General features: G+C 33.8%; 2 protein-coding genes across 2 annotated transcripts in view; one reads left to right on the forward strand and one right to left on the reverse strand.

Annotated features, from left to right (window-relative positions):
- The first annotated feature begins 17 nt into the window (after positions 1-17).
- Positions 18-5,605, forward strand: Hem (Nck associated protein 1 Hem). The gene is made up of 2 exons (XM_085186338.1): positions 18-232; positions 480-5,605. The coding sequence occupies exon 2, from the start codon at positions 481-483 to the stop codon at positions 3,856-3,858; it is 3,378 nt and encodes a 1,125-aa protein (XP_085042464.1). The 5' UTR covers positions 18-232; position 480; the 3' UTR covers positions 3,859-5,605.
- Positions 5,606-6,957: 1,352 nt separating this feature from the next.
- Positions 6,958-25,305, reverse strand: part of kuz (zinc-dependent metalloprotease kuz) — a 51,906-nt gene continuing 33,558 nt past the window's right edge. The window contains exons 4-17 of the mRNA XM_085186339.1: positions 23,413-23,604; positions 16,790-16,958; positions 16,176-16,341; positions 15,444-15,608; positions 14,231-14,402; positions 13,588-13,799; positions 13,143-13,316; positions 12,920-12,980; positions 12,538-12,655; positions 11,816-11,985; positions 11,317-11,579; positions 10,723-10,955; positions 10,134-10,315; positions 6,958-9,593 (exon numbers count right to left, since the gene is read on the reverse strand). Coding sequence (XP_085042465.1) covers positions 9,499-9,593; positions 10,134-10,315; positions 10,723-10,955; positions 11,317-11,579; positions 11,816-11,985; positions 12,538-12,655; positions 12,920-12,980; positions 13,143-13,316; positions 13,588-13,799; positions 14,231-14,402; positions 15,444-15,608; positions 16,176-16,341; positions 16,790-16,958; positions 23,413-23,604 — 2,372 coding nt within the window. The 3' untranslated portion in view covers positions 6,958-9,498. The remainder of the gene's footprint in view (positions 9,594-10,133; positions 10,316-10,722; positions 10,956-11,316; positions 11,580-11,815; positions 11,986-12,537; positions 12,656-12,919; positions 12,981-13,142; positions 13,317-13,587; positions 13,800-14,230; positions 14,403-15,443; positions 15,609-16,175; positions 16,342-16,789; positions 16,959-23,412; positions 23,605-25,305) is intronic.

Below are 25,305 nucleotides of genomic sequence, written 5' to 3' on the forward strand. Positions count from 1 at the left end.
TTTGTAGTTGGTCACCCTGTGTGTCATTGCCAAATAAACGAAGAGGCCAGGGGGTCGCCGAACGCGTTTCTCGATTAGACACTCCCTTTTTTGATAAAATATTATCATTAAACTCACTAAAACACTCATTTCAAAGAATAACATTAGCTATGGAATCCTCTGAGAGCAAACTGTGAAATAATAATTTGAATACCTCTAAGTTTTAAAGCGGAACTCGAACGTATTGTATCAGGTAAATATTTAACAATGACACTAATAACATATTTATTAAACTTATTAATCATAAACTTAATTATAATTGTTATGGCTCAGAAGTAAATCTAAAGGGAAAATTTCAATTAGGAATAGTTAACTCCTAACTAGGTTTAGTTGATACGATTTGTGCCGCAATGATTGATTTCCGCTTACTAATATTGCAGGTCAGTGCTTTACTTCTTTTGTAATAAATTTTTATGATTCATGAAAAATATTTGTTGCAGAATGTCGACCATGTCACGGACAGTACTTATCAGTCAGCAAAAGCTGGCTGAAAAACTGATAATCTTAAATGATCGCGGAATTGGTATGCTGACTAGGATTTACAACATCAAAAAAGCGTGTGGGGATGCTAAATCAAAACCGGCTTTTCTATCAGATAAGACTTTAGAATCTTCTATTAAACATATTGTACGAAGATTTCCTAATATTGATGTAAAAGGTTTGCAAGCAATCACAAACATTAAAACTGAAATCATTAAGTCACTCTCTTTATATTACTACACATTTGTAGATCTTTTAGATTTTAAAGATAATGTGTGCGAGCTATTAAACATTATGGATGCATATCAAGTGACTCTGGATTTAACTCTTAATTATGAGTTGACTAAAAATTACCTTGATTTAGTTACAACGTATGTAGCATTGATGATTTTGCTGTCAAGAGTGGAAGACAGAAAAGCAGTCCTTGGTTTATTTAATGCAGCACATGAAATGGTAAATAACCAAATTGATCCAAGTTTTCCCCGCCTTGGCCAAATGATAGTTGACTATGATGCCCCATTAAAGAAACTTTCTGAAGAATTTGTTCCTCATCAAAAAGTACTATCTAGTGCACTTAACTCTCTTTGGCATGTTTATCCAGCAAGAAATCTTACTGCAGAAATTTGGAGATCAGAACAAAAATTGAGTCTTGTTAGTAATCCTGCCCTCCTCTTAAAACCATCTGAAACAAATACTATGTCATGTGAATATGTATCTTTAGAATCACTTGAGAGATGGGTAATATTTGGTTTTGCTTTATGTCATCAAATGTTGCAACAAGATCATGCCAACAAAATGTGGGTAAGTGCTTTAGAATCTGGATGGGTAGTGGCACTGTTCCGTGATGAAGTTATTTATATACATACTTATATACAAAGTTTCTTTGATGGTATTAAAGGTTATGGTAAAAGAGTTTCAGAAGTGAAAGATTGTTATCATCATTCTGTACAAAAGGCTGGGTACAAACATAGAGAGCGGAGAAAATTTCTAAGAACAGCCTTAAAGGAACTAGGCCTTATTTTGACTGATCAACCAGGTTTATTGGGGCCTAAAGCTTTATTGATATTTATTGGACTTTGTTATGCAAGAGATGAAGTTTTCTGGCTGTTGCGTCACAATGACAATCCACCACAGAAAGTTAAAGGAAAGGCTACCGAAGATCTTGTTGATCGTCAACTACCAGAACTTCTGTTTCATATGGAGGAACTCAGAGCTCTTGTGCGCAAGTATAGTCAAGTTATGCAAAGATATTATGTTCAATATTTGTCTGGTTTTGATGCAGTCGCTCTTAATCTGATGATACAAAATTTACAGGTTTGCCCAGAAGATGAAAGTGTTATACTTTCATCACTATGTAACACTGCTGCAAATTTAAGTGTTAAGCAAGTAGAAAGCAATGATGTGTTTGATTTCCGAGCATTTCGGCTAGATTGGTTCAGATTACAAGCATATACATCTGTTGGAAAAACTCAATTGAATTTAGTGGACCAGAGAGAGCTTGCACAATTTATTGATAAAATGGTGTTCCATACAAAAATGGTGGATAACCTTGATGAAATCATGGTGGAGACTTCTGACTTGTCTCTGTTTTGTTTTTATAGCAAGATATTTGAGAGCCAGTTCCACATGTGCTTAGAGTTTCCAGCTCAAAATCGATACATAATTGCATTCCCCCTTATTTGCAGTCACTTCCAAAATTGCACACATGAGCTTTGTCCAGAAGAAAGACACCATATCAGAGAGAGGAGTCTTTCTGTTGTCAATATTTTCTTGGATGAAATGGCTAAGGAAGCTAAGAATATCATTACAACTATTTGTGATGAACAATGCACAATGAGTGATAAGCTGCTACCAAAACATTGTGCTCAAACAATTGCGATTCTTGCAAATAGGAAGAAAAAAGATAAAAACAAGAAAAACCCTACAGAAATAGTTAAACCTGGTGCTGAAAGTTACAGAAAAACAAGAGAAGAGTTGACTACAATGGACAAACTCCACATGGCTTTGACGGAATTGTGTTTTGCCATCAACTATTGCTCTACTGTAAATGTTTGGGAATACACATTCGCTCCTCGAGAATATTTACATCAACACTTGGAAACTAGATTCTCTAAAGCATTAGTTGGTATGGTTATGTTCAATCAGGACACCAGTGAAATAGCTAAACCATCAGAACTTTTGGTGAGTGTCAGGGCATACATGAATGTTCTTCAAACTGTAGAAAATTATGTCCACATTGATATAACAAGGGTTTTTAACAATTGCCTATTACAACAAACTCAAAATATGGATAGTCACGGTGAGAAAACAATTGCTTCTCTTTATACGCAGTGGTACTCGGAAATATTACTAAGACGCGTTAGTGCCGGAAGTATTTGCTTTTCAATGAATCAAAAGGCTTTCGTAAGTCTATCAGCGGAAGGTGCCATTCCGTTTAACGCTGAAGAATATTCGGATATTAATGAATTGAGAGCTCTGGCCGAATTAATTGGGCCGTATGGAATGAAATTGCTGAGTGAGACATTAATGTGGCACATTGCCAGTCAAGTGCAGGAGCTTAAAAAACTAGTTGTTCAAAATAAAGAAGTACTTCAGATGTTACGAACTAACTTTGATAAGCCTGACATCATGAGAGAACAATTCAAAAGGCTCCAACATGTAGACAATGTTTTACAACGAATGACAATAATTGGTGTAATATTAAGTTTTCGCCAAATCGCTCAAGAGTCTCTACTCGATGTGTTGGAACGGCGAATTCCTTTTTTGATAAGTTCTATAAAAGACTTCCAACAGCAGCTGCCTAGCGGCGATCCGACGCGCGTTATTTCCGAAATGTGTTCAGCCGCCGGCCTGTCCTGCAAGGTAGACCCCACGCTTGCCTCTGCTCTTCGACAACATAAAGCTGAGCTAGAAGAAGAGGAACATCTCATTGTCTGCTTACTTATGGTATTTGTAGCAGTTTCTCTTCCAAGGCTCGCTCGTAGTGAGGGCTCCTTTTACAGGCCATCTTTGGAGGGACACGCAAATAATATTCATTGCATGGCACCTGCAATAAATCACATTTTCGGAGCTTTATTCACGATTTGTGGACAGGGCGACATCGAGGATAGAATGAAGGAATTTTTAGCATTGGCTTCTTCATCTCTGCTGCGACTTGGACAAGAGACGGAGAAAGAAGCTATAAAGAACCGCGAATCTGTTTATTTACTGCTCGATCTTATAGTTCAAGAGTCACCTTTCCTTACCATGGACTTGTTGGAGTCGTGCTTCCCTTACGTGCTAATTCGAAATGCTTATCATGAAGTATACAAACAAGAACAAATGCTACTGCACTCTTAACTCTGTTCAAAAGACATTAATTAGTCATAGTAATAATAACGAAGTCATTATTATTAATGACAAATTCCATTGTATTAATATTGTAACTAATTATTATTATTAGTTAAGTATTCATATATTATTTTTATTTACAATTATTTCATTATTATAACAAAGCTAATGGCAAATGAAACACAGAAAATGGAAAAATATGTAAGCTTTAACGAGACTTTTAGTTATTCCTTTACAATAAGTTTGTATGACAGTCTTATTTTGACAGTTGTATTGACTTTTTCACTTGTATTATCATTTTAGAACTGAATACAATTTGTAGGTAGGTTATTTGTAATTTTTATACTTGTGCTAAGATTTTTTTTTAAGTACTGTGTAAGTGATAGCCTAATTTAGTTATTACATAATTTATTCAGTATATTAATGAAATAGAATGCCTTATAATCTCGTATTTCATTATACTTAAATTAATAATGAGCTAGTGTTGTCTTATCATGATACTATAGTATCAAATTTTATAATAAAACTTAGAACATCACACTCTGATATTATAACATTGTTTCACAGTTTGTGTGTGAACACAAAATTGGGTAATAAATAATAATGTTCGTTATTATTTTTTATTTATCATACAAAAATGTTCGTTTTGATACATTATTGCGAAAGCTAACTCAACGTAAAGGTGGGTATTTTTATCAATTAATTAAAATATTTGTGAAAATAACAATAAAAGGCACACTATGGTGCAAAAAAAAAATATAGTAACGACATTATTATTTTTATATCACTAAATCTATTTAAAGTGAATAATGGTAATATACTGTCCTCTTTTCATATTAAGTAAAACCACACTGCAGTCTTCACTATGATTAAATATTTTTCAGAATCCAATTAACTCATAATATTTTAAATATGAAATACAATAGGTTATAGTATAGATATAAAAAAGAGACAACTTTCTAAATTATAAAATTATGCATTTTATTTTATAAATCTGAAAAGCCTTCCATATTACGTTTTTTATAGATAAAACCTAGATTAAGTTTGTGTTTATATACTTTGTTTGTAAAATTCCATAATATTTTGAATGAGGCCTTTGTATTCCACCGATTTACTAAAACTACTTTTATATAATATTTTTGTTATTTCCATATTCCATGTAAGTAATATTTATATTCCAATATAATCTCATTTAGTTAACGGATATGCACAGTAGGTTCAGTTTGATAGGAAACTAATAGCGATAACTGCATGAATAATAGTTACATAACGAAGTTCACATTATAATTAGTTAAACATATACTTACTATCTTATATTTAACTTTGATATAATCTCAAATATTCATATGTCAAAAGTTTAGTACAGGTTTTGTATTTTGAATCATCATTTTTAGTGCACAAAGAAATTGAAAAAGCTTACTTTAAAAATATTGAAACGTGACCCCTCTAACATATGTATACAGAAAAAACAGGAAATTGAGCAACTGATTTATTTCCTTCCTTCTACGGCAGGCTGGCTCATATAACTTGGGGAGTGGGTTTTAATAACCCACAATGGTGTTAATGGGAGTGGGTTTTAATAACCCATAATGGGTTTTAATAACATAAAATTAATTGTTTTGTGATGGCAAAATAAATTATTCAGTTGTTACGTTTCTTATGTATTTGCAATAATGTCAATATTTATAAGATAATATTACGATATTACACATTTTATGTAACTTGTATATACGAATAATAAGCACTCGAAACGAAATATTTATGACTATTATTTAAACATCTTTCCCAGGTTGGCAAGGTTCTGTATATACGTAACTGAAGTAACCTCCTGTATATATGTAACGGAAGTAAACTAGCTTTTTCTTCACGATGTATCCCGTAATAGACTGGGATCCGGCCGTTGAATCCTGCATATACGAGTTTTCTTAATTAAACCTATATTAATGAATAATACATGATTAGTAGAACAGATTACACCTGGGTTGCCTGGAAGAATCCTGCCGCAATCACCTTTAATTACATTTTTTCGTAACTCGTTTTTGGAGAAAATTGCACCAATACGTTTTTTATATGAATCGCACATCATTTGAAAGATAATCCTATAAGGAATTGGAAAACTAAGGGTTGCCAGCTCTCAGTCTGCCGCAAGTCTAGGGTTGCCTGGTTTAAACATGTCACTAAATGTTAATAATTTGCACTCATGTGTTTTTTTAATGAATTGTATATCAAATTAAAGCTTATTTTTTTCTGAACACTATAAAACAGGGTTGCCTGGAAAATTCCTGCCGCAAACAGGGGTTGCCAGCGTTTGAAATATTTTATTCCGGTTCCGTTTGACTATGAGAATAGACGATGAAATGTGCGGTCTGCCTTATGTTTTAAAATAAAATATTATATAATAGAAGGTCAATCTTAAAATCAATGTTTATTCTAATTGTTCACCTGTTAAATGATGATTTTAATCATATTAAGTACACGCAGAAAACTATTTAAAGATCATGGGGCAGAAGAAATCATCCTTATTTTTAAAGTAAAATAATTAATCTATAATATTGAGTCTTTGCAAAATCTATTTTCTAAATACTAATATTTATTTATTAATTTATATTACCAATTTGAAACAATTAAATTATCTAGTTAAATAAATGTTTACAAATATTGATCTACTATAAACTATTAATATATATACATATACATCATGTTCCCTTAATATAATGAAGGGTGACCATTATTGCGGATATTTTTTTTATTAATTATATTGAAAAATACATTTCAATGAACTCTCTCTCTTCGTCCTCTACTTGTTTGATTTGACAAGACTCGTCTATGCTCATATGCACGACGGCATCATCTGTTTAAAGAGGATTAGAAGATATGCTGTAATTTTGTAGTCTTCTGGCTTTAACTACAAGCTTAGCAACTAATAATAATTGAACAAAGATCTAATTGACCATTCCGATTTGGATTATGAAACCAGCTTCTACTACAGTTGTCTACTATTGTTTTATTATTGCTGGTGTATCTACTAAGAAGATTTCCTGAACTTCAATAGATTACAGTCGTGATGTTAAATTTATACAAGGCAATATCAAAAGAAAAGTTCCCATATTCATGTAAAATTTATTGTATTTTCTGTTATTTTGAAATCACATGTTTTAACCTTCATGTTGTTAATTAAAAATATTCACATTGTCATTTAAATATTCTATCATAGGTAAACTAGCTTATACTTAGAAGACATAATGCCATTGACAACTACACGATGGTAATAACTAGCCATCAATTACACGATTGGTCGAGTCACTCTCTATCGGAAATTTCGGTTTAGATACAAATATACAATATTTATATACTAACAAATGCCCATGGCTTCTCAGTTATATATAATGCTGTTCAAAAGATGGCAACATTGGTAATGCATATAAACAAGTTAACAAAAATGCATATACTGAAATGGTTGAGAGTAATTTAGTGATTGATACTCGATGTTTTATATACATGTATGGCTTAGTGAGACGGATATGTTTCTAGACAACAAACAAAATTAAATTAATTTAATATAAACGAGAAAATTAATTATCGTGAAAAGAAATGCTTAACTTTATAATCTCAAAATATTTCTCACACATGCTTTATTTGTTGTTTTTGAACAATTTTATATCACATTGCCAGTATACATGATATAAAGAATTGTTTCAATATTGTCTAGTAAAATGGCATTAATGTAGAATACTTATATAGATTGACTCTTAATTAATGTATAGAATACATAAAATACATCATGCTCTTTGGCTTGCACGACGAATGTTACTCTACGAAATATAATAGAAAATAAAAAAGTTCTTAGAGATCAACCAAACTATAACAATTGCTCGAACCCCCGCAGCGGGGCTAGTAATTTGTGATATGCTAATTGGTACAAGTTTATAAACAATAGTTAATACATTTGAGCCGAATAGCGCAACAAGCGCAGAATTAATAATACGAATGCAAAATTTTAATTTTATAACATTATTTTGAGAAATTTTCAGTCTAGTAACATTTGATCATTTGGCAATACTGTTCAAATTTCACATTACATCTACAAATTAAAAATACATGTTGTCGTAGGAAGACTAATCAATTTTATGTGTTTCTTGAAAAACCACTATATTATTTTCATACATAGTAAACTTTCCATACGTGAAACAACACTACTCAAGTTACTTACATAATATTACAAGTTTTCAAGTTACATAGAAAATATGAAATAATAAGATTACATACAAATTTAAAAAACATTTTGAGTCCACACAACAGCTTCACGACGCTTGCTTTTCGACAAGGATCCATAGATAGACATTATAACAAAGATGTAACAAAAGTTGTAATACAAGTGGAATATAATGGCACCTCAACGTTCCGCTTACGTTACAATTATAATATTAAAATAATATCATTTTTAAAGTACAGTTACAGAGATTCAATAAAATAACGTTTTCGCTTATAGTAATTATTAGTCTAACATCGTTACGATTACAGTAAGTATTTGCATGATATTTTTACATTGTAGCATTTATATAATTGTCATTTATATACAAAAATATACATAAATGTCCGGTCACTGGGTGGAAAGTCGCGCCTATTCTATTCAATTCGTATAAAAATAATGGCTAAATAGTATTTGATAGAACACCTTGCGGTCGTATTGAGCTCGCGGAACTTCCATTGAGCATAAAGAGCCTCACCGTATCTCCAACACATAACAAACTACTATATCACTTACTTTAATATTAATATCGACACTACGTTTAAAATTTGGAGTATAAAGTATGAACAGTTCGTTCGAGATTTAGATCGTCTTTGAATTATAATAAGATGGCAGTGAAGTGAGTGTTCGACGCGGGAGGCCCGTTCGTGGGTCAAGGCGCTTATTACATCTCGTCTTACAATTAAGTTGCCAACTCTGACATCCACAATCAACACGACAATATACCGAAATAGCAAATAATAAAATAAATGCAAATATTAGATAGACACGTGGAGTTATATACATTTATTTATTTAGTAATAAAATAGAGTAATCTGTTCGTTCAGCGGCTTAGAGTCGGCAACTTGGGAGCCATCCATAAATTATATACGACACGGAATAGGGAGAGGTTCTAAATTTTGTGACCTAATATTTTATAAATATTACATACAAGCTAGGGTCTCACAAATGTGGCCAGCCGCGAGGATGGGGAAGAGGTAAAAAATCAATAAATTCGTACTATGTAATTTATGGATGGACCCTTATTCATTGTGGTTTAGTCATCGTGGTTACCTATGACGATAGGGGTGAGAGGTGGCACATGAAATAGCGAATAATAAATGCGAACAGAAGGTACACATGGGATGGGGAGGGGGTGGTAGGTACACGTTTATATACATTTAGTAAATAGTAATAAAATAGAGTAATCTGATGAATGGCTCAGAGTTGGCAACTCGTAGTGTTTAGTCATCGTGGTTGTGTGTGACGGCGAGGGTGTCCGGGGAGTGCAGCGTTATCGTGGTCTGAGAGGCCACGGTGGTTCGCTCCGGGGGTTCTGGGGGCTCGGGCGGGCACACGTACCCCAGCAGTAGAGGCACGCCGGGAGCCAGCGCCACCAGCTCCAGCTGCCCCGAGTACTGTCAGACCTTTTGCGCTGGACGCATCTCGTACGATTGGGGGTACGCGTTTGCGTATGGCTCTGGACGACGCCCGCTCGGCCCGGCGGGTGCTGATGCTGTGGGATACGATTGATGAGTTATTAAAGATTTCGTAGTACATCCAAATTACATGCTATAACAGCTGAAGATTATTTTTATTAAATTTCCTTGATGATGAAATAACTTTCGCTAGTAAGTTTCAATATTTATGTGAAATAAAAATCGATGAAATATCAATTTTCAATATTATTTTGTCACAAAATGCTTTATTGTCACTTATTTATAAGAGATAGATATATGGTGTCGTGGTCTTTTTTTGAATTAATAAAATTGAATATATTTGTCTTACAACATACTAACATGTCTATTTTTGTAGCGCACGCGCTTAAGGCATTTCGATGGCGTTCCTTATTATTGTTATTTCGTTATTTAAGGCTAAATACTTACGCTGTAATGTCATATAACTTATATTACTTCTGAAGAATGCAGCTTTCATATAAAACAAAGAAAGTAACTCAGACCAGTAGATCCAGAGATCTTGGCGTTTAAACAAACAAACAAAGTCTCCCGCTTTATTATATTAGTATAGATAATAGCAGGCTGGAGGCAACACTCACCCAGCTCCCTGCCGGAGTAGGCGAGCGGCGGCGCGTACCCCTTGTGCGCGCGCGGGCGGCGATGTCCAGGGCGGGGTGCGCGCGCGTCCCGAGCCCCGCGCCGCGCCTCGCCCGCCGCGCCTGCAACGCCGCGCATGCGCCGCAGCGTGTTCATGGGCCGGCGCAGCGTCTCGGATAGACGCCTGTTGATAACGCACAAACGATATATTAATTAACCATTTAAAAAAATCTATAAGAGATTCTATTTCGAATCTCACACATAGTAGGGAAGGCAGAGAGAATCTGGAAAGTGAAAATTAAATGACAATTTGTTTTAAAGTCAAAATTAAAATCATATTATTGTACACAGCTAATAATTCTTTTCAATCCATGATATTCATATGTGAAATTAAATACACTCTGAGCATTTATTACGCATTTATTTCAATTATTCATTAAAAAAAACAACTATTGGATTTCTCGCTGGCTCTTAGAAAAATCTATCTTTCGAGCCGATTATGACGTGCTCTAGATCTCACACTACTGATATATTACTCAAATACTGTATTTTGTAACATGTCAATAACAAATAATACATATATATACATACCTAGCAGGCGGTCGTTTCGGGTTGGAAGACGGCGTGTGTACCGCACAGCACTTCACAAAAGCGCCCATACAAACGACCAGCGCGACTCCACCCAGCAGCACCGCCCACCATTGTTCTGTGACCCACGCTTGCAACGTTTGCAGTGTGGCACGGTTGAGAAGCAGGTTCTTGAGGCGAACGAGCGGACCTTCGGCATCCACGGCTCGACATTTGAGAAACACGTCGCAGTAGCCCTTTATAAAATGTCATTCATGTAATAAAAGGCTTAAATATATTGAAAAAAATAATTACTTTATTGAAACTAATAAATGTAATATATATATATACAAAAAAAACATATATTACATAATAATAAAGTTCAAATATAGCTAGACTTTAATTCGTCAGCCTTCGGAAAAATCTTTCTATAAAGTAACCAATACCAAAAACACTTAAAGAATTTTTAATATAGCTCAATAAAATCATATCAATTAATTGAAGAAATTTCAAGCGATGTGCTTAAATCCTAGTGAAGTGTAGTAGAACCTAGTGCTATGACACTGCACTCCCAGCTTCACAGTTAAAAACTAAATAATATCTACTGAAACTACATACCTGGAAGTTATCACACGGTGATCCAGGTCGTAAGCTGATGCCACCAGTTGGCAGTCCAACTTGCTTGGCGAAGTCTGCGGTGCTTCTGCACGAGTCCGGGTCGGGGCCGGTCTGGCACGCCAGCTGGCAGAGGGCACGTCGATCCACAACTGCGGTCACGCCGTCACCCATTTTAGTAGGCGACGACGACAAGAAACACTCCGTCATGTTCCACGCGAGACATATCGAGCCTCGGCACTCGCCGCTGATGCATAATTGTGTACCTGTAAAAGAAATTAGCCTTTTAAAATCAACGTATATTTAAATAATAGTATTTCATTCATAGTTTATGGTTAACAATTTAATGATAACAAATTCAATTCTAATTATTATTTTCATTCCTTCGGTCTGCAAAACGCGGGGTCATTTATTAAATATTTTAATTACACTCGAAATATTTTTCTATCCTTAAGTTGAAATAAGTTAAAAAGTAGTATGATATTTGATGATATTATCTCACCATTATTACACTTAGTGTGATTGGCCATGGCCCTGGGCTCAGGGCACTCAGCGGAGCGTCCCGAGCAGAAAGAGGCGTGGCTGCACTCGGTGGCCTCGCGGCACGTCTGGTTGTAGGCGGCCGGCACGAACTGGCACGTCTGCGCGTGGCAGCACGGCCCTTCGGATGGACTGTGGAAGTAACACGCGTTACACAGTTTTTTTTATCATTATCACTTCAAATGAAAGCACCGTTTTAACTACTCTATAAAAGCCTAATATGAATAAAACAACAAAGATTTTGTCAACAGTGTAAAAGTTTTTTTTTAAATAATGAATAAAATTATCGTTGTAAAATAAAACGCCATTTGATAAGAACGACGCACAGAGACACAAACCTATCAAAGACACAAAGCCGCACAAGCCTCATTCACAAAGTCGAGTCGTTTTAGTTATGGGTTGGAAATATTTTACTCTACATGCTGTCATCCCGTAAAAGTAGTACAGACGCTTCAATCCTGTATAGTTATCTATTTTTTATTTTAACTTTTTTTTTAGATTCATACACAGAATCTTACATATTGCATTGTAGGCATATATAACTTATTGTTAAGACACTTTGTTCCCGATTTTTCAGCCAATTTTCGAAATATTGAGTTGAGTAGCGAAACTTAATATTGTGCTTACTTGTCACCAGAATTCAATTCATAGTTATATATAGAGACATGCTAATCAAACACTAACCTGCATTGAGTGTTGAATCTCCGGTGGCAACCTTTAGCAGTGTTATTTCTCTCGATATCGAAGGGACTGAGTTGTCGCGGGTAACAACATCGATCGTTACACTCGTTGTCGTTGTAACCTGAATGATTACGAAATATAATTAATTCTTAAGTAAACTTCTTTAATAGTATAGAACATACTTACAACAATTAATATTGTGTATTTGAAATAAAGTATTAATCATTGGTATTAACCAATTAAAATTTTACGAGATATTATTTTATAAAAATATATAAAATGATAATATTCTTTTTTTTTTAATACTTATGGCAGTTTGAAGTATTTTAATATGAAAATACCATAAAGTAATTGTATTTAAACTTAAAAAAACACAACCACTTACCACAGTCACATTCTTCGCCGACTTCTACGATCTTGTTACCGCAGAAGGCACCAGCATTCTCCTGAAAGTGATATGTTATTTAAGTAACAAAAGATTTTATGATTAAAATAGAGCAAATTTAATTATTATCAGCACAAGTTGAGGGAACTTAGTGTTAAGTAGTTGCCTAGTGAAGCTGATTTTAATTTTAAAGTGAATGTATACAAATGTAGGTCAGTGATACCTTGAAGCAGTCCTTCTTCCTGCCGTCGCGCACGGCGTCCAGTACGGCGCTGATGTTGCCCACGGAGCAGGTGGAGAAGCGGCTGTTATTGGGGCGGTCGCCCGACGTGGCCGACGCGAACATTATGTAGTTGCCCTGCTGTCCGCCCGGACGGCACTCTGACGGATAGTCGTGCTGCAGGACAGAACAATTACTAATATTGTATTTGGAAAACGAATAAATTTGAACGTAGCGGTATCTGCGCTTTTTGAAAACCTTTCAAGAGGTTTGATCACTAAGCCATCTCTTATTAAACTCCACTGAAACTATTAACCACCTATATCTTTATGTGTTAGTCTCCTAAAAATTGGGTCAGCTGGTCCAATGATAAACCCGAACTAACAGTAAGTAACATACAGATAAACAAAAAAAATAATTATTTTCGGAAAAACAGTCACATACGTACCGGTGATCCAAAATTATGTCCAATCTCATGTGCGAGCGTAAGTTGGCTGACTTTGGGCGGCACTCGGCTATTGTAGTTAACAAATGTAATGATTCCGGTGTTTAGTGACCGCTTTGTGCTCTGATACATTCCACCAGTAGTTTCTGTGTATGTTTTATATTTCTCGCATATTCCACCTGAAGCTCCACTTGCGCTTGCCACCCATGCTAAACCTGAAAATAAGATTTTTTTATAATTTCATACTGCATGTATAGGATATGAAAAAGTCTCTGCCTATCCTGCGGTAGGCAAATGGCGGCTAGTGTGAAGACAATTTTCCGCTCAATTTTCAAGGCCTTGCGTGTTGAGACGCGAAACACAACGCCGCGCTTTATTTTGTTAACAGGACGAGTAAATGAAAATATTTCATGCCCCGAAATCGAACCCGCAACCGTCACGTCGTCATCACCATTTTACATAAGTATTTTATATAAAATTAATTATGATTACGTAAAATAAAATTACTATGAATGTATATAGCCTTCTCTCTTCAAGAGACCTTCAATATACTTTACAATGTCAACTGTATGATATAACCTACTTTTGATATAATTACTATATAAATTTTAATTAGTAATTGCAAAATAAAATAGATAAATCTCACCTAAAGTGCCTCCAGTAAAATCTCTATACGTAAATACATAAGCCAGACAGAAGTCTTCGTGGTTTCCCAGAGAGTGGAGGTTCAGAAAGTTGGAGACATCGATATTCTCCAAACAGAACTGGTTGGTTTCCGACGCAAACGGATGAGTGTTGCAAGATGAATCATCGTCAATCTGTTAAACAATTTATAACTAAATTACATTTTTTTTATATTATTATTGTTCGTTTTTTTATATTTTTTATTTTATTATTTACCATGTTGTTACGAACTAACTTATTTATTTTGTAATGCGAGTTTCTTTTACTAATGTAAAAAATCCATTGCACCTACGAAGAAAAACCTGAATAAAAAAATAATATATTTGATATTTCGATGTTCGTGACGAAACTAAGCAAGCCTCACTTTTAAGTACGTCACAGATGAAAAGAAAAGAAAGAGAATAGCCTCTTTTTTATAACTTTGCATAAGTACTTTAATTTAATCTAAAATACATTTAGTTTTAGCTTACTATTTATCTTGTTGAGTTATTTGAATCTAATAAGCTTGGCTGTTTTATATTTTTAACAGGAACGTAATGCGAAATTGAAATTTATATTAGTAATATTTTCACTATATTATAAATTCACGAAATCGTTTATTTTAAATTTTAAGAATTTCTCTAACGATACATTATATGATACTTTAAGCCGAATTAAGTAGAAATAATATCTTAGGACATAACTTAAGATACATTCCAAACTCTACAGACGCATACCTTGATCCTTTGAAACTTAAACTGTATATTCAGGTGCTCCTTGCGCACGTTGAACAATTTCAAAGTTTACCAATTTTATATAATAATCAGAAACGTATTCAAATTAATTAAAAGAAAATTTTTAACTGATATTTTTATTTATAGTATGTTGTCAAATTGATAGTGCTAATATTGTTTTTGTTAAAACACTGAGTTCCCGTTAAGACACTTCCGTTTCCCACTTTTCACTGAATTCTAGAGGAATTGCGCGTTAACTGGCGAAACTTAACTCCGCGCTTTGACTCATTACGAGATAGAGGAAATGAAAATATTAAATATTTCATTTTCCCCAATGACAATCGGACCCAGAACCTTCGCACACTTTTGCCCATGCTCCACGACGACCCAAAATAAATGTTAACCATTTCTAAAAAAATATATCTTGAGACATAACATTCCTATATAAGTCTGTGTGCATACCTTAATCCTTTGAACCTCAAACTGTATATTCCGGTGTTCCTTGCGCCCGTCAAACATCGTATCTCTATATATATAGTTGACTGCCGTAACGTGGTGCGATATTAACGAAAGTATCTCTTCACGCGTCTTCATGTCCACTTCGTTTCTCTTGTTTGGATCTTTATGCTGTAAGAAAAGCGTTCAGATTTCTATTATGTAATGATATATGAAGTTTATAAAACAATAAGAAATATAATACACATTTTGTTAATAAAAAAGTTATGTTTCTTCCTCTGTTTAAATCTATTCTACATATCTCAAGTTTATTTGCTGTAATATATTGACAAATGTAAAAAGGTGAACATAAATAAACTTAATTGAGAATTTTTATATCTCTGCGTATTATTTATATATATTTAAACTGAGTATGTAATTTCGCATTTTATTAGTCGCCTGCTTTTGAAATAGGATAATATTTTTACGAGCGTGTGTAGTATGTACGTATGTCTAGCAAAGTCTGCCGTCGAAATGGCTGGACGTTTGTTGACATGTGACGTCGTTGAAATCGTCAGAGTTGTGACAGTGACACGGGCTTTGTATAAATTTTAAAAATATTTTGTAAGCATTTTTACTGCTATATAGAATTTAACTTTTCTGTTCATAGAACCATATCTTCAAGTAGTTTTTCAGCTACCCTCAGTGCTGTGCACATTATTAGAAAGACTATTTAACTAAAACATCAAATCGACTTACGTCCGGAAATCCCTCTCTCACATGCCGCCATATAAGTGGGTCAGTTTGTATGTAAAGGGAGCACATATTTCGTATCTTGTCATCGGGCGCGGCGCGGCGGGAGCGCGAGTGCTCGCCGGTGTTAGCGCCACGCGAATATTTATTGTAGTGGTGGAAGTCCCAGTGCCTAGATATAAATTATATTATAATAATCAATATAATACAAGCAGTCTATCAATATAACGATTGTGAGTTCGTTTTCCACTCTTGAATGAATTATTTATTATTTCCATTTTCTCGCTCTGGTAAAAAAAAACACAAAGCGCGGGGTTAAGTTCCGTCAATCAATATGCAATGAAATGAGCTGAAAGTGAAGAACGCAGTGTTTTAATACTAGGTTCCCTCTTTCTACCTTCTTATTTACGAGAAGCATCGTCAAAGCTGAAAAAAACCAATTGGATACAAGCAGTTTGTAAAAAATAATTTAATTTATTATACGAGATTTATATATATTTTCTATTTTATTCCCTATATACAAGATTTAAACTAATAGTTCCAATTTTTTTCATCTTATTTGCTTATGAGTTCAGTGATAATATTATTATCACATAGCATTTATTAAATAAACATTATACCTCGATGAATCATCCCTCAAACTGTTTGGATGTGGCGGGTTTGGCGCAGGCGAATGATAAGTGTGAGAGGGTGTGGCGGACACCGGGGGGTCGTCATCTACTCCTGAATTTTGTATACGTTCCATCCATTGCACGACTTCGTCAGTGACACCGCAGCCTCCAACATGACCTATATAAAAATAGCTTTTTATTAATGTTATCAGAAAAAATACAAGCCTATTAAGGGCACACTTTGTATCGTGTTCTTGTTTTAACATCTAGGGATAACCCACTTTATTTTATCCAAGTAATGTCGGCTGGATTATTATTATTATGTTTTTTTATGCGGCTGGATGCGAAGAGCTGAAGATCGAGCTCAGTGGCGTGCCATTGGAGAGGCCTATGTCCAGCAGTGGACGAGGACAGGCTGATGATGATGATGATGATGATGAATGTAGAATAAACCACAATCTGTCTTATATACAACCGCATATTAGAGCTAATAGATATTTATTTACTAGTTTCCATAAGTTGTAAACAGTTCCATATATCTATTTAGACGTATCTATGGAAACGAACATGAAAAAGAAGTTGCAAGGATCCTTAATCGGTGCAATATATTTACCAAATGCCAGGAGTTCCGCGTCGCCAAATTTATTTGAACGTACGTTAGCTACATTGTAAAACTATTATTCTGTCTAGACATCGCACACATGATACATATATGTCTACAAGAACATTATATTTATCCAAAAATATAATGTTTTCTCTGTTTTATTTTATTTATATTTAAAGTACCTAACTCTCCTAGATATACATAATTATATGATCTTAACTAAAGTTTTGTGACTAGCATAAGATTTTATCGTCACAGATTAATCAATTAAAACCTTTTAAATGAAATAAAGTGCAATTAAAATTTGAGTTGTAGATGCATATTAAAATGAAATGAAACTCATGTCATCTATATGTCGTTAGCCAACGGCATATTATACAAAAAAATATACATATTTTAAGCACGTATTTGTAAAATAATGTTTATATCATCCTATCGGTATAAGGTTATTAATACCAATAATAGTAAAGCAATAAATTCAAATTAGAATTTTGAACGTGTCAATATATACATCCACACCAAAGTCAATACAGTCCGTATTCCACAGTAATCGATCTGGTAGGTTGTAATATTTCGCATAATGCAAGAGAATGTTTTAAATTATTCATGACAAAATCCAACTTTGCGGTTCGAGTTAGCGCGGCGAGAAAAGAAAAATAAAATGAAGACCGCCGCCGCCCGCCGTCGCGACGGTATCGCCCATGGGCTATGAATGGAGACGCATTTGTATCATTTTCTTATAGAATTCCAAGTTTTTATTACATCTCGTTTTTAATTCTTTAGAAAACAATTCTATGCGTTCTGTTTACATTTATACATCAACAAGAGCTTGTAGGTAATTTCCACAGACCAAAGCCCGTTGATAGGTGAAAGACAACCGAGTCTATCTGTCTAATTAAGCGATATAGCAATAATTTAAATATCAATCCAACCACCCCTCAATTACATCAAGATGGTGCGATATCGATTAACATCTATTACTCGCGATCGAAAAACTATAGATTATATATTTTAAAAAAATAATTTAAAAGTTCACATAATATAATTAAACACACTTTCATTATAAAAAAATTATAACTATAATAAAAAAAGCTTGTGTATGAAAAAAAAACTAATTCACTATAAATGTAGGTATATAATGAAAGTTAATGTTTGGCTACATGAAATAACTGCTCTATGCATATGTAATTATATTAAAAGCAGTCCAAATTAAATGAAAGATAGGCATACGGAGGGTAGATAAATATACTTGAATGTGGTACAGCTGTGTCCGACATAATGAGCGGCGGTAATAAAAAGCCCCGTTATGATAGACGTATGCTAACTTTAAAATTTAATATGTAAGTAATTAAATTCACAAAAACCAGAGATTATTTCGTAGTACCTAAATAATTATTATTTTCAAATAAGCTTGAGAACATCACCATAATTACTTTGAACCATCATCATCTACCTATCCCATCCTATTCATTGAGGTCATTGCGATGATACGTAAAATACCTACGTTTTAAACAGCCTCTGCTATAATATTATGTATATTATAAATAAAATATAACTTTTTTTTTCAGAATAAAGAATAATAAGAATTAACAACAAATATTAGCAGACAGATAATCAACAACGGCAAACGCCCTGGGCCATGGGAGTGCAAATGAGGAAAGTTATTAAAGTTGGTCCCCGTTTATAAATAACAAACGCTTATGGGAATATTCAACGTACTGACTAAATATAAAATCAAAACATTTAAATTTTTAAGTGCCGAGCTTTATTAAATACATTAATACCTAAAAATAGGGAAAATATAATAATTAAATATTGTGATAAATGCCAATAAATAACCGAAAATTTCATCGTTACAAGAAACAAATGTCGATATAATGCCTAATTAAAATCTACTTAATTGTTCACATTTTTTTTTTAAATATTAGAACACAATACCCACAATAACATGTAACATAGATATCAAACAGACAAACCAGCATATAAATCCATTATTTCGCGAACGCCACCATCGAAGGGGGTGGATGAGGAAGGAGAAGGCCTATTGTGAATTAAAAATCGCATGAGAACACTAATGATGCCCTCACAGGCAGCAGGCAGGCAGGGTATGCGCTCGCAGCCAGTAATTTCCGTTATCTGGCGGCCGCGTATGGGAGCTTCGTTAAAATGCAGTGTGCCGGATGCGGAGCGCCAATGTGCGCTAACACGACACATAGGCTTAAAAAATACCACGTCTATTCAACAGTATTTAATTTTAAATCTCCCGTAGGCTCGTTCCAATGGTCTTTTGTATTTGCTGAACGTATACACACATGCAATATGTAGGACAATCATTTAGTGGCCAATCGGTACTTCACGCTACATCCTGCACACAGCAGGGTGTAAAGAGGGAACCTAGTGTTAAGACACCTACTTTCCGCCAAATTTTTTGAGGTGTTGAGTGGCAAAACTCAACGCCAGGCTTTTGTTCTTAGTGCCAGAGCGGAGAAATGATAATATAAATAAATAATAACTCATTCCCTGGAGCGGGGATCGAACTCATAACCGTCGCGTTACCGCCACCCCTGTGCCACGATGACGGGCTGTATAGAATAGAATATATTATAAAAATAATCTGCTTGCACTAGTGGAGGGCACGATTAGGCTCTACCTTTTACCACGGAATGCGTACTGTTAATATATATAAATTTATATGAAGTTCATATATACATTGATATATAATATATTTACGAATCGACTATTCTTATCTCTATAGATATTACTACACTTACAAAGGTTAATAGATGCAGTTGTAACAGGGCAGATAGCCAAACAATATGAATCATCTTAATTATTAATGCTTGCAGTTTCAAATATATAGTACGTTGTTAAGATACTCTGTTTCCCTTTTTCTGCCAGATTCTGGAGACAATGCGTTTTGAGTGGCGGAAATCAACGCCGCGCTTTACCTCGATACCAGAGTGAAGAAACGAAAATATTAAATATCTCATTTTCTCGAGTGGGAATCGAACTCACAACCTGTCGCGTTTATAATCACACGCTTGTACCCCTGCGCCAGGACTAGCCTCATCATTTAACTTACTAACTATTTAACTGGTTAAGATAAGGGCCAGCTGCGCAGACTGTAGATTGGCAAGCAAATAAAAGTAATGTTAATTTAGCTTAATTACACATGCTTAGTTATCGCGGCAGTACGTATCATGTTTGATTTTTTTTGTAAAATAAGATATCCTTTTATATAGTTATTATAAAAATAAAACCACGTTGGTGCTTATCTATATACTCGTACATTTCAATGAAATATTTTTATATTTTAATGTTTATTATTAAAAAACCTAATTCATTCAATTGATATGAATATTATATTCATTATCTCTTGCAATTGGGTTTTTTATATTTTAAAATTTGTACGGCTAGGTATTTTGTATACTGTTTCCCCGCAACAGGGATAATATAAAAATATGACATACTTAATATATTAACTTTTCTCCTTATACAAATATCACACTCTCTTCCTATCAATGTAGTTTTGATTATTTATGATACTTTCAAGGAATATATTAAATTAATTACACAATATATTCCGATTCCAGATACTTACTAATGTTTTTTTTTCTAAAAATAAAAAATATGTAAGGAAAAATATTGAATTTTATGTAATATTTTGACCAACATGAGTAGATATTTTACCAGGCAGATAAATAAACGTCAACGTACTTTACAATAGCAAATGTAAAGGAGTAAATTCCATTTCTAAAAAAAAAATCCACAAGGATTTATATTAGGAATGCAATAAACAACTAATTAAATTCATCACAGTGTAACAGTGTATTTAGCTTTGACGTCGAGCGTAATATTTTTACTTGTGCTTACCAAAAGCTTTCTTGTCAAACAATTTAACAATGTCGTTTAAGTTCCTTTTACCAGAGGAACTCTTATGTATGCACCATTTTTCAAAGCATTAGTTAGGTCTTGAGACTTGTTTCGCTGAAATGTATATGCAGAATATACTTTAAGAACAAAATAAAATTCTGTAAGAGTTTGTGGTCTGGTATATTTTCAGAAATTGAAATGTGGCAATTCAAAAAAAAAATCGTTTGTATTATAATTATGTATCTAAAAGTGTAAAAAACATACGTCAATAATATTTTTGTTATGGTAACATTTATTGCATTAAATTATATAAGAAAATAAATTACTTTACTAATTGACTGGTCATTGAAGCTATTCATTCATATTGAAATGGAATCTCAATACAGAGAGAATAAAAAGGGACCACCCCAATACAAATGTCCAATAAGATGTAATGAAAACAAATGCAGCTAAATACGAGTCTTCCTGTTCACTCAATAGCATCTATTAAAGTGAATGTTTTACTTAGACTGAGTTATACGGTTATAGATAAGTTGAAGAATTAATTTTTCTTTGGTTTTGTGATAAATAAAATGAATAGAATCAACAAAAAGGGTTTAACTGTAATGTGACGTATACGTCACGTACGTTCGATGACCACTCGGGGAAATGATTAATTATTTATTAATATGTTCATAACTTCGCATTTTTTAGCAACAAGGCAAAAGCCCAGCATTGAATTCCGCTACTCAACACACAATGCCCAGAAAAATCCGGCGGAGAGTGAAGAACGGAGTGTTTATCACTAGATTCCCTCTACCTAACATACTCACTTTAGGGTAGTACCTAAAGTTATCAAATATTCTATTTAAATAACAAAAATGCAAGCCCAACTGTGGCGTTGAACACAGTTGTTTAAATAAATTACCATTCCAGCCTATGGGTCGATGAATATGTATTATGTAAAATTGAATTGGACCGGTCTGATGACAATAATGTATAGCAAATCGAAGTATATTTCACCGTTGCAATCCGTGAAACGCGAGCGAGTGGTGAATGTCAATTGTTACCTGCCACGTGTGTCGGGCAAAATGTCACTTACCCCACCCCCCCTAATAAAATGATCTAGGGCGTTTTTATTTTATTTTTTAGGGTATAATTCTCATATAGTAAGATTTTTTACTTTCCGTCAAAATTAAAGAAATAGTGTGTGGAGTGACAGAATTAAACCCAACCAACAACTATACAGTTGACACTCAGACGCTGTCTTATCCCATCACTATGGACTATCGATATTACTGTCGATATATTATTGTATACTTAAAATTGAGAATTTATATTCTATGTACTTTTAGTAGGTAAGATGAAAGAAGCTATTGGATTTTTTATAATTAGAGCCTATAAGAAAAAAATATTTAACTGATGAACTTAATAGATTAATAGAAAATTTTCTACACAGGCTAAGTTAATGCTATCGAATAGATATAATGAGTTTTGGAAGAAATTAAAATAAATGATAAATTGGTAGCAGTAGTAGAACCAGTCCAGTCGCCTAAAATTCTCACGCATCATTTCTGGATCTGACATGAATCTCTATACAACCGTTAGCAGCAACTTTTGATTGAAGCTTATTTCAACAAATTGAAGCCAAGAAATTGTAGAATTAATTTATGTTTCGCAAGCAATAAAGCGTTCATGCGCCTCGTATTAAATTATCATGAAAATCTAATTCAAAATGTGTTGGCAATCAGACGACAGGCACACGTACGTAGATGGCAGAACTGGGTACGAGCTGAGAGTAAATGAGATTAAGCTTTGTTAAATGACCTTGCGTTGCAATTCATTTGCTACGCGACATACTGTGTGCACTGTGGTGAAACTTGCACGGAACTTCTCTAAGAACAGTCTACGATAAGCGAACATCAGCGTAAGAATAGGGAGTGCTGGGGGGGAGGCCTTGCTCACCCTAGAATAGTCTTGTGTCTACCCAGAAATTTTATTACCAAAGAGTTAGCTCAGAATAAATTTTGTTTACAATGATTTATTTTTTACTTACAAGCAAAAACTTTTATCATTCAATAACTATGTATATTGCTTTTACGATCCAAACTAACCATCCGGTTGAAACCTAAACATATAAATAAACATACAAACATAATATATAATATGCGCTTACCGTGTCTCCTGTGCGCGTAGGGATCAACAACGTCGCCCTCCCGATATATCACAGAGTGGACCCGCGTGCGCGTACCGTTGGGGGGGAAGTAGCGTCGCGCGTGCTCTACGTAATACGCGCCGTCGTTCAGCACGATCTTCCCTTCGAAGACACCATCCGTCACCGAGCCGAACACCGTAGAGTGTGGTTCATCTGTAAAATAGTCAATCATGTTGTAATATATTTTAAAAATATATTATAAACAATTTTTATTAGAAAGTTTAAAAGTGGTAGTTGAAATATGGATATGGGATCTCTCTCAAGCTCAAGAAATGTGCTTAATGGTCTATGTTATTAAATTGTAAGAGTCTATATCAATAGGTATATTCAAAAGTTGTGAAGAAATGAATTCAATAACGTTATTAGACGGTATACCTATCTAAACCACTTAATTTTAGCGCTGTTATAGAATAGTTTTACGAATAAAAAGAACAAATATGGATTTTGCTACATTATATTTAGAATCTTTTTTATTATTTCAAGAAAATTCCTATTAAAAACATAGCAAGACAGATCTCGATTACTGTCCTTTAAGTCCTCACAATCTTAAAACAAAAGAAAATGTTACCGGTTAAGTATTCCAAATTCTAAAGTTATTTTTTACTATATAATATATATAAATTTTACAAGACTTTCTATAAAAGGTTGTCAGTTCTCTCTGAACTTCTGTAGTGGGTTTATTGAAGAGTACGTTTTAAATGAGCTATTAATGTTTTAAATGAGTAATTAAATTCTCCTACCGTAGATCCATGTATTCCTATAAATAATACTTTATTATATTTTAACTAAGATATTTAGTAACAAAAATGACAAATGACAATGACCGCCATTCATCAAGCAACGCTCTACCTATTGTCTCCAGTTAAACAACGAATAAAAAAAGCGGTCAAGTGCGGTCTGAACGTAAATTTAAGTAGCTCGTTATGCAGCTCCAACCAAAGCCGAACTTTGCTTCATTCGAACCAGTTTAAAAATAAAATATTTTTCAAAATTTTTCATATTTATATTTTTAAATAAGTGCACCTGATAGCCGCACAGTATGGAGGATTTATTTATTTTGAAATATCGACTGGTATAAGCTGAATGCTGGGTTTTAACAAGTTTCGTATCTATTCATAGAGGTACAAATATTCATACCTATATGAACATATACTACAGTATAAAGCCAATACGATCCTCTCTACAACATTTCATAGTATGTTTACGACCCCTACAATGTTGTATCATGAAAAATGCTTTGTTAAATAATTTATGCTTGTTTAAAGAGTTATTTCCAAGTTAAAAAAATATACATTTTGACTTTACACGTTTCGCACGTTAGCTTAGTACTCAAAAGCGAGCTTCGGCGCATTCTTGACGGATTGTGAATTAGATGGTGGTATTTATTTTTCGAAGGCCACACCAAAGATTATAGATATATTAGAGAAATGAAAATATATAAGAAAAGAAAGCCATAAGAGAAGAGTCATAATATATGACATTAATGGTGTTAAATATACTTAAAAAGGGACCTTTAATAAAAACTTAATTTTAAAATTTTAGCTACAATTAAAAATAATACTTCTTAACATTATCTATATGTCTCTACATCATATAATTTGATTTAACAGTGTACTCAATTAGGGTTGCAGGTTTACATGAAATAGAAATACTTGTACCTACCTATAATTTCTACTACCGCAAGTTGAATTTGGGTTGGCTCGCAAGTTGTCTGAGCAATCGACCATAGTAATTTGTTACAAAGTATTACATTAGAGTCAAACCCTCATCTAGTCATATTGTGGTATAGTTTATTCTACAGTAGTAGTAGTTAGTTTTGGCCTTACAATAAGGGAGGAATTTTGGGTTCCATAT

Source organism: Heliconius melpomene, chromosome 6 (assembly GCF_056956725.1).
Source record: "Heliconius melpomene rosina isolate 202511_hmr_F chromosome 6, ASM5695672v1, whole genome shotgun sequence".
NCBI classification, from domain to species: Eukaryota; Metazoa; Arthropoda; class Insecta; order Lepidoptera; family Nymphalidae; genus Heliconius; species Heliconius melpomene.